The 12,751-nt window shown below is 53.8% G+C and overlaps 1 protein-coding gene across 1 annotated transcript in view; it reads right to left on the bottom strand.

Annotated features, from left to right (window-relative positions):
* Positions 1-12,751, bottom strand: part of NCKAP1L (NCK associated protein 1 like) — a 72,642-nt gene that overhangs the window by 12,040 nt on the left and 47,851 nt on the right. Inside the window, exons 27-29 of the mRNA XM_037883978.2 lie at positions 3,748-3,841; positions 2,486-2,602; positions 1,097-1,206 (exon numbers count right to left, since the gene is read on the bottom strand). Of these exons, the coding sequence (XP_037739906.1) occupies positions 1,097-1,206; positions 2,486-2,602; positions 3,748-3,841 (321 nt within the window). The remainder of the gene's footprint in view (positions 1-1,096; positions 1,207-2,485; positions 2,603-3,747; positions 3,842-12,751) is intronic.

Raw genomic sequence — 12,751 nt, 5'->3', positions numbered from 1 at the left:
TTGGACACTCCCTGCCAGCTTCCTGTCTGGCAGGGCAGCAGGGACAGCCACTTACTGGGGCTGTCGCCCTTCCCCCAATGCCAGCCACTTCCAATGCCAGATACCTGGGAGCGGGAGGCCCCTCGGAACCCCGAATCCAAACTCAGTGGGAGATGAATCAGGCAGGTCCAGCCGGCCTTCCCCTCCCACATCCCTGTGCTGTGATTGCTGCGGGGTGATGCCATCCCCCACAGACCCCTGGCTGCCTTCACGCTTGCTAAACACCTGGCGGTGCCTAGGAGACGGTGCCTAGGAGACGGTGCCTAGGCGGTGCCTAGGATGACCCACCTCGTGGGACCCAGGCAGTATTTGCTGTGGTCACTGTGGGTGAGGCTCTCTAGCCGGTGCTAGGCAGGAGCTCAGACTGGGTGATCACCCTTCTGGCCTTAACAGCTGGGGAGCTACCAGCTGTCAGGCAGGACACTGGAGTAGCTGAATCCCTGGCCATTCCCATGTGCCTGGGTTGGACCATTTGGAGGATAAACAGACTGTCTCGGGCACGGCCCACCTAGAAGCAAGAGGTAGCTATGAATTCACTGAGCACCTCATAACCCACATCCTGCAAGCACCAGTTCAGCTGGGGAGAACCATTCAGTTCACCCTTGGGCGCAGTACTCCCAGTACGCTCTAGAGTGCAATACTTCCAATATGCTCTTGGAGGCAGTACTCCCAGCATGCCCTTGGGCGCAGTACTCCCAGTACGCTCTAGAGTGCAATACTCCCAATATGCTCTTGGAGGCAGTACTTCCAGCATGCCCTTGGGCGCAGTACTCCCAGTACGCTCTAGAGTGCAATACTCCCAATATGCTCTTGGAGGCAGTACTCCCAGCATGCCCTTGGGCGCAGTACTCCCAGTACGCTCTAGAGTGCAATACTCCCAATATGCTCTTGGAGGCAGTACTCCCAGCATGCCCTTGGGCGCAGTACTCCCAGTACGCTCTAGAGTGCAATACTCCCAATATGCTCTTGGAGGCAGTACTCCCAGCATGCCCTCAGGGGCAGTACACCTGGCGCACAAGCCCGCTGCGTGGAATGAGACCCGCCCGTAGCCGCTCACCAGCAGGAACTCCTTGAGGTGCGTTTCAATGTTCTTGCTGTGGACGGTGAAGAGCGCGGCAGACACCTGGATGATGGCTTTGGCCAGGCAGTGGATATTGTTGTTGTACCCTGCAGGGAGAAGGAGACAGGGGGGCTTGGCACTCACAGCTCACTGAACTGCGTCTGGACAGGGAGGCTCGGCTTGTCTCCCTACAGCACCCCCAGTGCACCCCCAGCACTGTTACAAAGACACCACCCCCGCATCTAAGGGCCCGATCCTGGGAGCACTTACACACGTGCATCTCAACCCCACTGAAGTCACTGGGGTGAGTCCAGCGCTTATGGCCTGAGGAGGTATTGGCAGCAGAGCTAGGCCAGTATTAATGCCATCGGCACGGCACCGAGGAGACCGCCTCTGGAACACTGGGTGCAGCTGTGGCCAGCCTGGTTGATGGGAATGAATACCGACTGGCAGAGGCACAGAGAAGGGCTGCTAAGATGGCCAGGGGACGGCGAACTGATCTTACAGAGGAGACTGGGTCAGCCTAGCAAGCGAGGCTGAGAGGGAGGGGGCTGCTCTCTGCAAACCCTTCCGGGGGAAATGCCAGGGATGGAGCAGAGCTATTGAAGCTAAAGGACAAGGCTGACACAGGAACCCCTGCAGATAAACTGGCCAGGGATAAACGGAGGCTGGAAATGAGAAGCAGGTTTCTAACCATCAGAGGAGGGAGGTTTGAGAACAGCCCCCCCATAGGCAAGAAGCCTCTTGAGTTGGAAGATGGAGCTTGAGATGTTTAGGAAGGGGATGATCTGACGGGGCTGCCGGCAATAGCAGGGGTTGGGATGTGAGCGTCCTTCCAGTCCTGTATTCCTGGGGCAGGATCAGGGCCTAATGCTGAGAAGTCCTCTGCTTGTCACTGATGTGACGTGTACGAGCAGCCCTGTCCCAGCAGGGAGACGTGGGCATTTTTCTTTTTTCGTTTCTGTATTTTTCTTGACAAATGAATTATGGAAATAATTAAACACGTCAGTTGGGGCAGGTTCCCTTGAAATGTGAGTCAGGCCTGTGTTAAACAGCTCCGGGACCTCACTCAGCCTTTCCACTAATGCAAGTTGGGGTTGGAGTGCGGAACAGCACTTGAAACAAGGGCCCGTTTTCTGGGAGTGTGTGTTTTGTAACAAGAACTTCCACAAACTGCCCTGCAGCCTGAGCATTTGCCCCCACCCCGGGGCCATTCACCCAGGAAAGCAGGGTGGTGTCCTGGGACGCCCCCTGCAGGGCAGGATGGGGATCAGTCATGGAGCAGTGACGGCAAAAAACCAGATGGCGCCACTGGGCCATTTATTGGCATGTGTGGCGGGTGAATAGATTCCGGCGTTTGGAAAGCAGCCCGTCCCGGCCTCTTACCGTCCATCTCGATGCTGTAAATGGAGAAGGGGTCGGAGGCGAGGAGCGGCAGAGATACAGCCACAAAGACCAGCAGCAGACAGGCTGACTTGTACTCCTCCTCAGGGGACAAGCTGTCTATCAGGCAGAGGGAGAAGATGTACAACCAGAGATTTCAGTAATATGCTCGGTTTACACTGTCCGTTCTTCTCCCCGGCTTGGCCACTTGACTTACAAATATATCTATACATATATATGTATATAAAATCACCCAGCGGCTGTGACAGGCCAGTAAATTATCTGATAGATGGAGTCAGGTCTCTGCTGCTCCGGAGCTTTGAGTTTTACTGAACATAACTGACACTGCTCAGATTCGCTTGAAGCTGCATGTGCACCATGGAAAAAATTGCCAAAGTGGTGGGGTAAGGGAGAGCTCCCTTGGGAGTCCCAGGCTGGTAGGCGGCATGCAGACAGCTGGGGGACCAGAGCCGCGGGGATCCCGGCTGTGTTCCCGGAACGTCCCTGGATCAGCTGCGGCACCTGTGACAATGCTACGTGTGTTCTTAAGGTGTATTTGTCATCCCTGCCCAAATCTTAATTGGCTTCACTCATTGCACGGTGGCAGCTACTGATGGCTTCTGCCTCCAGCGACAGATGCTTGAGGGTAAGGCAATTCCCCCTTCTAATGGGCTTCCGCTAATAACAAGCTCTTAATGAAGAGAACCCAAAGGTCACTATCATCATTCCCATTTTACAGCGGGGAAACTGAGGTACAGAGCAAGGCAGTGACTTGCTCAAGGTCACCTTAGCTCTTGTATCTTCAAAGCACTTGGCGAACTAAGACCTGGTCCTCACTGGAAAGGTGTCCTGTTTTGGGCATGTCAGGTGTGGGGGGTGATATTGTACTGATATAGTTACCCTGGCACCAGCCCTAGGGGGGATGGCATCCCATTCAGGAATAGCTGGACTGGCATAAAGCCCCTTTAAACTGGAATAACTGCATTCATGCTGGGTGGGGATGTACTGCTTGGACTAGACTGGGATAGTTAAAATGCTACCACTTTCTAGTGTAGACAGGGCCTAACCCATCCAGAGCCCCTCCTTTGTGGGAGCTGAGTATTGTTACAGACACAAACATCTCTAGCATACGTGTCTGGAAACTGGGACAGAAGCATGTGTCACAATTCACAATCACATGTTGAATGAGCGAGTGCAGCCAGAACCCAGGGCGGTGTCAGCGCTGGGAGACTGGGCTAGAGGGCAGCTCCCAGCCTGGCTCTTACCTGTCTTCAGGTTGGAAAGTGCAGTCACCAGGGCTGGGTCAATGTCGCATGGGATCCCGGCAGCCGTGGCCAGCTCGAAGATGCTCAAGGTGACCTGGGGGAAAGACCAGGAGAAGGGAGGGTGTCAGCAAGGCTGGAGAGCTCCCAGGCTCCCTTGCTTCTGTTCCATGTAATGAAACAGCTGCATGTTTATGGGGAAAACAGGGCAGCTGCTGTGAGTGCCTGGTCAGCAGGCCATGGGCTGCTGTGAGCTGGGGAGAAACAAGCCACTTGTGCCACAGATTGGCACAGCCTCCAGCAGGAACCACAGACAGACCTGTCATTCCCCTGGGAGCATCTCCCTTCCATGCAGAGGAGCTGCGTGCCCAGAGCCCACTGGGATGTGGACACTGGAATGTGTGAGGCACCAGAGGCTGAAGAAAATGGAGCCTGGCAGGGATCAGAAACCCTGTGGGGCAGCAGTCGGGACTGTCTCCCTGGAAACATGCAGAGCACAGTGGAAAGGAGCAACACGCTGGGACCAGCTGCTGAGAGATCTGCTCTCTGGGGTGTCCAGCAGCACAGCGGGCAATTACTGGACCCAAACTGTGGCAGAAGTGCTTGATATTAGCTCCTACTACAAGCCCCTGGTGTAGACATGATTTACGCCAGTGCAGCTGGCTGGAGGCCAAGCCATAAAGGGCTAGCCCCCCCAGTATGGACCTAGGGTTTCAAACAGGAGTGTAGCTCCCCCATCCCACGGCCTGTGTCACTAGACTGCTATTTTTAGTGCCCGAGCTCATACAAAGCTAGCGCATGTAGATGTAGCTGAGCTGGGAATTACGCTTCGCAGCGGCCGTGCAGAGACCCCGAGGTGTGAGCGAAAGCTAAGGCACTTGAGACAAGAGCCTGCCCCAGGTCTGACTTTGCCATGCCCTGTGTCCAGCCACGAGCCTGTGCCCAGCCTGACCGCCTCATGCCCTGTGCCCAGCTGGGAACCCGTGCCCGGTCTGACCGCCCCGTGCCCTGTGCCCAGCCGAGAGCCTGTGCCCGGTCTGACCGCCCCGTGCCCTGTGCCCAGCCGGGAACCCGTGCCTGGTCTGACCGCGCCGTGCCCTGTGCCCAGCCGAGAGCCCGTGCTCGGTCTGACCGCCCCGTCCCCGTGCCCAGCCGAGAGCCCGTGCCCGGTCTGACCGCCCCGTGCCCTGTGCCCAGCCGAGAGCCCGTGCCCGATCTGACCGCCCCGTGCCCTGTACCCAGCCGAGAGCCCGTGCCTGATCTGACCGCCCCATGCCCTGTGCTCAGCCGGGAACCCGTGCCCGGTCTGACCACCCCGTGCCCTGTGCCCAGCCGGAAGCCTGTGCCTGGTCTGACCGTACCGTGCCCTTTGACCAGCCGGGAGCCCGTGCCCAGTCTGACTGCGCCGTGCCCTGTGCCCAGCCGGGAGCCTGTGCCCCAACCAAACCCAACCAACCCAGGAGAATGCTCTGGGCAGAGACAACTGGAAGAGCCCGTAACTGTACGAGAGCAGACAAAATGGCACGAGGTGTTATCCACTGCAGAGGGGAAACTCTGCCAGCGGGCGTGCAAAGTGGAGCCCAGTTCTCTGGACTGGGTGAGCGCCACAAGGGGGAGGGAGACCGTATTAGGACGCCGCTCGTTAACACACACTGGCTGTGGATTGCATTCCATGTTTTCTTTTAGCTGTAATCTTGTTTCCAAATCCTTAAACTTGCTTTTAGCTGAATCTGTCTCAAGCTCTGTTAAATAAACTTCCATTTGCTTTTACTAGACCCCTGTCTAAGTGCCTTGTGCTACAGAGAGTATTGAACTGAGGTGAGACCCGTGCCCTGGGCGCTGTTTCCACAGAGGCAGTAGATCAGTGAATGCTACGGATGTCTGGAGGACAAGGGACAGGGCACTCATTTCCGCTTGTGGGCGCAGACAGGCTGAGAGCAAGTTAGTGATGCCCCTCGGACACCTCAGGTAACCCCCAAGTGTCACAATTAGCTGGCCCCCGAGCCCCAGAGAGAACCCTTTACTCCTCAGGAGGGTAAGGGCTGCGGCTGGGAGATAAGAGCCTTAGCACAGAGCATCTTAAGCCCAAGTTGTGTGTGCCGCTGGATGGTGCTGTCCCCCACCCCCGGCACTCTGACCCAACAGGGCCCTGAACACCCTCCACGAGCAGCTCCAAGCTCTTGGGATTGTGGCTGGGGAGCAGAGTGATCGAATCCACAGCCCCAAGCCGGGAGCCAGGCTGGGCACTGGCTGCTCCAACAGCCACGAAGCTCTGTAACTCTAGAGAGGGGATTTGGGGCTGGAAAGACGGTGACATTAGGAGCTCAGGATTAGCCCCCGACCCCGCCCCCTGGCTGGAGTGCCGGACCAAGGCAAGCCCCAGACCCCACTCCCGGGTGGGAGCTCGAGGGCCGTAGTTTGCCCACCTCTGTCACAGGGCAATGCCTTCAAGACCCCGTTAGTGGTTGTTTTATGCAGGGAGGCTTATAGCCCTTGCACACCTACATGGCCTGTTCTCACTATCCGTACAAATATGTGCTCCTTGCTGGAACCCTGCTGAGTTCTTGGGCTCATTGACATCCTGTGGCAGGGAGTTCCACAGGCTAAATGTGCAATACATATAAGACTATTGCCTGGCTCCGTTTAAACGTGTGTCAGTTTTGTCCAGTGCCACCTCATTCTGGTGTTGATGAGAAGGGTGAATAGGAGCATCTGGTCTCCCTTCCCCAGCGCATGCATGATTTTCTACTCCAGAACCATGCCTCTTGTATTCCTCTTTCCAAGCAGTTCCCCTCTCTTCTAATGTCTTCTACAGCATCCTTTGCACTGAGGGGGTCTCCTGCCCAGGCCATTGGCACACAGGACTCTGCCCTGGCTGCAGCCGTGCTCTGGGCAGCTCCTGGCTGGTCAGCACTCCGAGCTCTCTGTGGGTAGGCAGGGCTGACCAAGGCAGAGGGGCACAACCCGGGGATCTGCTCAGCACTGGCTCTCTCAGCACTAGGTCTAAAGATGCTGACTGCTTGCCCTGTGGCTGCCACACTCCCCCCAGCACGGTCTCGGAGCACTGCTTTGGCACTTTGCCAGCTCCTGGCACTAGCAGTGTTCCCATTCCTTCCCTCCCATCTGGAGGGTGAGCCGTGGGTTGGCTGCTGGGCAGCTCCAGCTGATGGCTTTGTAATGGACCAGCTCTGCTGGGGCTGTTTGACTGCTTGACTCTCTGCGGGGCGCTGCGATGACTGGATCTGCAAAGTTACCCGAAGCTCAATTAGTTCATAAGATGTTACAGTAACCACGGCAAATAGGTCCAGGTGTTTATAACGATGAATGTTGCAATAGGTGCAGAATACAAACAAACCACTGCTCGGTGTAAATCAAGGATGGTGGGGAGATCAGACTTGGTGAACAAGCAAATGTGGGAACAAAGTTAGCCATGCCAAGCCTGGCCTTACAGAAATGGATTTCACTAGTGGACAAAATAATGAGGCTAAAACATGTCACCCACTTGTACTCCTTTTTGGGGCTCTTAAAAGACGACTTTGAAAAAAAAAGAATAATCTTCCCCCAGCGCCTCCCCTGCCTGCAGCTCTGCAACTCAGCTAAGACTCTTCCTGGGGGGAAGGCCGGCTGGCCTTGCTCCTGTTTGGGGAACTTTGTCTCTACCTTGTGAGTGCTGAAAGTCATCCCCTTATCCTGGCATCCAGCCCTCAGCCCACCAGTGGGGATAGCTAATTACTAGCACCCCAAAGGCACGTAAGATCCTACATTATATTCCCTTCCCGGGTTATTTTCTGCTTTTCATCCAAATTTGCCTTGCCTAAGCAGAAAGGATCCAACCCAATGACAGCCCTGACCAGACTGTAACTAACCAGGCTCCAAGCAGTAGGTGTCATGGTTGACTCACCAGCCAAGCTACCTACTCGTAACTAACCAGCAGTCCAGTGTTCCAAAAACATCAGCAAAAGCTGTATTTCATCCATCTTTTCTATCCCGTCTCTCCTTCACCTTGGCTCTGTCTGTTAGAACAGGCCACAAGAATTCCCCTCACATCAGGCCTGAGAGTAAAATTAACCTTTTCCTTTTCATTGAGGAAAGATTGTTCTGAAAATAAGAAACTGGTATTTTGACTCCAGAAGGAGAGAGACTGTGGAAACGCTGGCTTTGATTTCTTCTTCTTTCATGTGTTTAATCAATAAGCTTCCAATGTGAACGCATGCTCCTGGGTATGCCCAACGCCCGCTGAAGCTATCTCGTGCTGTTTAACACTGGACAGTGACGGGGTTTAAAACCCCTTTCGCTCTTCAGGCCTTTGAGATCAATATCCGTACAACGGTCAGGGATTAGTGAGGGACAAGGAGCCCTGTCATAAATATAAAGGGAAGAGTAACCACCTTTCTGTATACAGTGCTATAAAATCCCTCCTGGCCAGATGCAAAATCCTTTCACCTGTAAAGGGTTAAGAAGCTAAGGTAACCTCGCTGACCCAAAAATGACCAATGAGGGGACAAGATACTTTCAAATCTGGAGGTGGGGAAAAAGGTTTTTGTCTGTCTATGTGATGCCTTTGCCAGGGACAGATCAAGGATGCAAGCCCTTCAACTCCTGTAAAGTTAGTAAGTAATCTGGCTAGAAAATGCTTTAAGTTTTCTTTATTTTGGCTTGTAAATTAGCTGTGCTGGAGGAAATGTGTATTCCTGTTTTTGTGTCTTTTTGTAACTTAAGGTTTTGCCTAGAGGGATTCTCTATGTTTTGAATCTGACTGCCTGTAAGATTATCTTCCATTCTGATCTTACAGAGTTGTTCTCTTATCTTTTTTTTTTTTTTGTTCCTCTAATAAAGTTCTGATTTTTAAGAATCTGATTGGGTTTTTTGGGTCTTAAAAATCCAAGGGGTTTGTGCTCATCTTGTTTATTCTCAAGCCTCCCCAGGAAAGGGGGTGTAAGGGCTTGGGGGGATATTTTGAGGAAATAGGAACTCCAAGTGGTCCTTTCCCTGTTCTTTGTCTAAAACACTAGGTGGTGGCAGCGTTTTACCTAATCCAAGGGCAAAGACTTTGTGCCTTAGGGAAGTTTTAACCTAAGCTGGTAGAAATAAGCTTAGGGGGTCTTTCATGCGGGGTCCCCACATCTGTACCCTAGAGTTCAGAGTGGGGAAGGAACCTTGACAAGCCCTAAGAGCAAGGTGCACCCTCACAACATCCCCTAGAGACAGGCTGCGAGGGTCAAGGCCCTAGGCCCTGTTATAGGCTGACAGGCTCTTTAAGGGCAGACAGGGCCCAGCCACCACCTGGACTGATTAGCTGCCTCCCAGCAGAGACCTGGTCCATATAAAGGGTTCGGCTCAGGGAGAGACTCAAAGGAGCAGGCAGGCTGTGCTGTACAGAGAGACTTGCCTTAGTCCTAGCTGGAGGGCCTGGGGAGTGCGGGGTTGCAGAGAGCAGCCCGTGGGAGCTGGCCAGGGCTCTGGGAAGAGTAGCTCTGGGAGCCTGTGCCCTGTACAGGTGCATCTGTGCTGTGTCTGGGAGTGAGCGACTTCTCGCTGCTTCCTGGTACATCCAGCATGACCTTGCCTTTCCTGATGCTCCAGTCCCTTACTCAAAAGAACCACACCGAGAACAACAAACCACAACCTTTTCTTTACCTGTGAATCTCCGGGTGTCTATGTTAACTGTATATAAGTGCCCGGAGCGTGACCCTTCGCTAACCAGCAAACTGAGTATAGATCCAGCCAACTATGTCACTGTGAAGCTCCCCAGCAGTACCCAGGCCCTTCACTACACTTGCTCTTAGCGTGAGAGTCTTGTCTGTGCCTGCTGTGGATCAGCTCCGTGACTCCACCAGCCTCTGACAGCACAAGCCTGGCCTCCCAGGCCTGCGCTGGCCTCGCTCTGTCTGTACAGGTCAGCGATAGGCACACACCAGCCCTGAGTGCTCTGAGCATCCCTCTGGAGGGCTCAGCCCTGATCCAGAACAATCACAGAACCCTCCGAGTCTCTGCTCCCCAAGGAACAGTGCACACCAGCTCAGTGGTTTGAACTCAGGATCACCACTCCGCTTAACACACCGCACTTAGCTACAGCCACAGTGAAAACGAGAATGAGTTTATTATCAGAAACGCCAATGATAGTAGGTACGAGGACTGGAAACACAGGGTTACACATGAAACAAAATCATAACACGCTTTCTAGAGCCTCAACTTAACCCACAAGACAGGCTGTCTCTTGCAGCCTAGTTTACCCCCAGGCCTTTTCAACCAGCATGGCTGGGATCCCCCTTCATCAGATCGACCCTGCTGGCAGCTTCTTGTCACCAGAGTGTTTCTCTGCGTGCCCAGAAATACCAGAGCAGAACTCTGATCTTCTCCTGAAAACAGGCCCCCATCCCCCACTGTCTACTTCTTCCTGTTCCTTTGCTTCTGAAATCTCTGCGAGCTCTTCATTAGCATTTGACTCACTTCACCAAGAGACTTCTGGTGTGACACACACAATGCACCAGGGCGATAGGGTCTCCCACCTCCTGTCTGGAGGAGTTTGTCTCCAAGCATGACTGAGCGGCTTTTAACGATAATGCTTAGAGAACATCATTTTCAGCATATATCCAGAACTCCTCACATATTTTCTGCACGTACGTCTCACAACGATTGATGTGTGTGACACAGGCTATAAGCAGACGCCTTACAGGGCTTTGTTTTGGTGAACTCAGGGCAACCCTGTCCCTCTATGTCCCCCTCTGCCAGCTGGCATCAAGTGGATCTTGAGTCACAGGGGTGGGGGGCAGGTTGGTATCTTCTCCAGGAAGGGGAGTGTTGTGGACACACTGAGATAACGGTTATTTATCACTTATGTTGCAACAATACCTAGACGCTCAGTCAAGACCAGGGCGCCAGACGGAACAAATGCGAGTCACGGCCCCGAGGACTTTGTGGGTTAAGGAGGGACCTAGCCGTGGTAACAGCACAGACCAGCTCTGCACTCCATCTGGGGCCAGGCAGCGACATGATTGCAGCTCTCCAGCAGTTTAATGAGCACCAGCTTTCAGTTCCCTATCTGCATCATCCCAGAGCGGGGCGCTGGGGAGGGATTTGAAGCAGGATGAGCTGCTGGCTTTATGGATCCACTCAGGGAGCTTCTCCAGCTTGAGGAGGGAGGATGGAGGGGACTGTGGGGAATCAGGCTAGGGAGGGTGGGGTCTCTCTGACCTTGTGGTATGATAGTAGATGGTGAGACATCGGGGGCTAAGCTGTGCAAGGGGAGGGGGGAAGGGTTTGCCCGCGTGAGGAGAGACATCTGTGTTGGAAGAGGGGTGGCCAAGGGAGGGGTGCCGGGGCCGGGGCGACGACCCAAGCAGATGACCTTAGCAGCAGCATTCCAAATGGACAGGGGAGCGCAGGGGAACTGCAGGCATCCAGGCCAGAAGGGTCATGTGGTAGCTGCGGCATTAGGCGAGAGTTCGGGCCAGGTGGGCAGAGAAGGAAGGTCACAGCTTGGCAATGCTGCAGCAAGACGTGAGATGAGACAGGAAACACTGGTCATACATGGGGAGAGGGTGAATGGCATAATCCGAACCTCGCCTCTGGCAGCTCTGTCTGACAGCATGAGCCTTCTCACCTTGTGTGAGACGACAGCTGGCAGGGAGATGCCTGAAGCTACTTCTGTCTATGCAACACGCGAGTCACCTGCAGCACCAGAACATCCCAACGTCAGCTCTACCTAGGCAATTATCCAGCTCATCATCCTCATACCGAGCACCTGCTTCACAACCTCTCCTCACCTCCCCTCTCCCCCGTGAGGAGGGAACTCCTAGCCCTGTTCTATACAGAGGCACAGGATGAATTAAGTGCCTTGCATAAAGTCATCTACCGACTATGTGGCTAAACTGGGAATTGGACCCAGCTCTCCCAAATCTTAGTCCAAAGCCTTAACCACACAGCCACCCTCCTCCATCCCCTAGGAAATGGTCATTTCACTGCAACACAATCCCCAGACAAATCCCTTGACAGGTTAAAAACAGAAACTAACAAAGAGGAAAGCGCAGTTGAGCATCCAGGAAAGAGGAGAGCGTGCCTGGAATCTGAACAGCTAAATGCTGGCTGTGAGCTCCTACCGAAGAGCCCCAGAGAACGTGGTCGGGTTCTATGGGCTGTGAGATCCTATGGAAGAGCCCTGGAGAACATGGTTGGTTTCTATGGGCTGTGAGATCCTATGGAAGAGCCCTGGAGAACATGGTTAGTTTCTATGGGCTGTGAGTGCCTATGGAACGGTTTCGGAGAACCTGATCGCGTTCTATGAGCTGTGAGATCCTATGGAAGAGCCCCGGAGAACGTGGTTGGGTTCTGTGAGCTGTGAGCGCCCATGGAGGAGTCCTGGAGAGGGTTCTATGGTCTATGAGCTCCTACCAAAGAGCCCCAGAGAATGTGGTCAGGTCTACTGGGATTTCGTTGTGTGCTCATTGAAAGGACTCTTCAGAGCCTGGGGATTTCCTAGATAACGAGGGTCTGTCTTGAGGATTTCAGCTCCATTTTAGAGTAGGGACCCTGTTCTCTCAAATCCTACATGGTGGATCATTGTCTATTACACCCTAAAGGAAAAGCAGCACGTGGGGAGCGAGCATCCATGCCGACACTAACAATGAGTAGGACTAGTGACCATCTACATCTCAAGGTCACAAAGGTCACGTGGATGGGAACTAAATGGGCAGAGCTAATGTTAGGGCTCTGTGTTCATTACCCCAGATCCCAGCTCTGTGCCCCAGTGTAGGACCAATCCTTTGGAACACTCTGCATCTGGACAAACACTTCTTAGCAGCGTTAATTAGACCAGGGTAATGGGACATTACACACCAAATAAGAGACATCCCTCAAAAAACAGGACAGGTGGCCTCCCTAATTAGAACTAATGTTGGGCATTAAAGGTGACTCCAGCGCAGGCAGAGTGCAGCCCTCTGGCCACATGTGGCTGGGAGGGAGAGGTTTCTAGTCCTTAAAGGATCCCACTGATACCCCATGTGCTCTG

This window comes from Chelonia mydas, chromosome 20 (genome assembly GCF_015237465.2).
Source record: "Chelonia mydas isolate rCheMyd1 chromosome 20, rCheMyd1.pri.v2, whole genome shotgun sequence".
Taxonomy (NCBI): Eukaryota; Metazoa; Chordata; order Testudines; family Cheloniidae; genus Chelonia; species Chelonia mydas.
This window is presented reverse-complemented; position numbering and strand designations above follow the sequence as displayed.